The sequence below is a fragment of the Gymnoscopelus braueri genome (assembly GCF_963280865.1).
Source record: "Gymnoscopelus braueri genome assembly, chromosome: 5".
In the NCBI taxonomy this organism is placed as follows: Eukaryota; Metazoa; Chordata; class Actinopteri; order Myctophiformes; family Myctophidae; genus Gymnoscopelus; species Gymnoscopelus braueri.
Genome location: NC_137606.1, coordinates 19,217,575 through 19,219,331, shown reverse-complemented (window position 1 = coordinate 19,219,331; position 1,757 = coordinate 19,217,575). Strand labels below are relative to the sequence as shown.

General features: G+C 50.0%; 1 protein-coding gene across 1 annotated transcript in view; it reads right to left on the bottom strand.

The window, feature by feature from the left end:
* Positions 1-1,337, bottom strand: part of scn4ba (sodium channel, voltage-gated, type IV, beta a) — an 18,122-nt gene extending 16,785 nt beyond the window's left edge. Inside the window, exon 1 of the mRNA XM_080427904.1 lies at positions 664-1,337. Within this exon, the coding sequence (XP_080284030.1) occupies positions 664-757 (94 nt within the window). The 5' untranslated portion in view covers positions 758-1,337. The remainder of the gene's footprint in view (positions 1-663) is intronic.
* Positions 1,338-1,757: the final 420 nt, after the last annotated feature.

Below are 1,757 nucleotides of genomic sequence, written 5' to 3'. Positions count from 1 at the left end.
CTTTCAATGTTGGCTTGCAATGTTTACTGAAATAAACATATAAAAGGCGACCAACAGGTCAACCTTTCCAGCTGTTGATGAGACAATCAGTTGGTTAACCAGCCATGAAGACTTCAATTCATTTCATTCTCCAGCCAGCCAGCCAGCCAGCCATCCAACCAACAATACAAGCCACCAAGTTCAGGACGGCCTGGGTCGGGTTAGTCAGTATGATTCCCTCTCTACCGCAGCGAGTTAGAGACATCACATACCTGTGACATCAGCATTCGTTTTGCTCTGTCAAGTGTCAAAACAGAGATAAGAGTGGGGCGAGAGAGAGAGAGAGAGAGAGAGAGAGAGAGAGAGAGAGAGAGAGAGAGAGAGAGAGAGAGAGAGAGAGAGAGAAACAGTAAAATCATCAGGGTTAATTTAATTCCGCTAGAGTTAGAGTCAAATTAACACTGCACATTTTACTGTGATGAGGGTGAACTGGAAAGGCAGGAGTGTTATAAAGGTGTGAATTAAGGACTGGTATAAAGAAACATAAGAACTGATACAGTATACATAGAACATATTAAGTAGCGGTGACTCAGAATTAGACTCACAAATACAGGTAGAGGGAAGGGGGAAGGTTAAAGGTTAAAGGGGGAGGTTAAAGGTATACTGTAGGTGAGAGGAACTCACCCAGAAACAGGGTCAGCACCAGACCAGCATGAAGAAGATCGCCCAATGTCAATCGACTGGAGACACCCACACCAGTGCTGTCTTTGGACGCCATGACACCCCCTGTTTGTCTGTCTGTCCGTCTGTGTGAAAGTGTTTGTCTGTCTCTCTGTGTGTCTGTGAATCTGTGCCTGTTTGCCGTCTGTCCTGTCTGGAGTCAAGTCCAGTGCTGTGTAAACGTGTATGTCTTCTTCTTGGATGTGTGTCTGCGTGTGTGTGTGTGTGTCTGTGTGTGTGTGTCTGCGAGCGTGTGTGTGTGTGTGTGCGTGCGTGCGTGCGTGCGTGCGTGTGTGTGTGTGTGTGTGTGTGGGTGGGACACTGATATAGAGTCTGATCCCAGATCAGTCCCCTCCCCTCCCTCTATATCTCACCACTCTCCTCCTCTGCACACTGTCCCAGGAATGAACAGAGAGAGAGAGGGAGAGAGACAAAAACAGAAAGAAAGACACAGAGAGAGAGCAGGGGATAAATTCCTTCAGGGCAGCCTGTCTCTTCCACTTGTGTCCCTTGCACTGTGGCTGTGTGCTGCAGGTGGCCCGGGAACGTAGACGGATGGAACGACGAGACGAGGCGGGCGTGAAGACATCAATGCCCGATCAAAGCGTATGGCAACTGAATGAAGAATTCAGCTTCACACTCCCACCTCTCTCTTCTGGTGGCAGTCGTCGCTGTGGAGATTATCCAGCCAAGGCAGTATACGCGAGGCAGGCGAGTCCTGGAGAGGACATGCAGGGGTGGCAGAGCGTGCTGGTGGTGTACTGCTACAGCAGTGTAGTAGTCAGATAGCTCCACTACGCAGCCAGAGAGGTGGGATCACCGAGGAGCCTCACAGGGGGAGACATACGTCGGCTGAGGGAGGGGGGAGAGAGAGAGAGAGCGAGAGAGAGGGAGGGAGAGAGAGAGCGTGGGGAAAGCAGCGAGCGTGTCTCCCCAGCCGGCGCAGGGAGAAATGAGCAGTGGGTAGCTGCTACTGCAGAGGTAGAGAGAGAGGAATGTCGAAAGAGAGAGAGGTATGGAAATAAATATATATATATACAGTATATATAAAGAGAGGA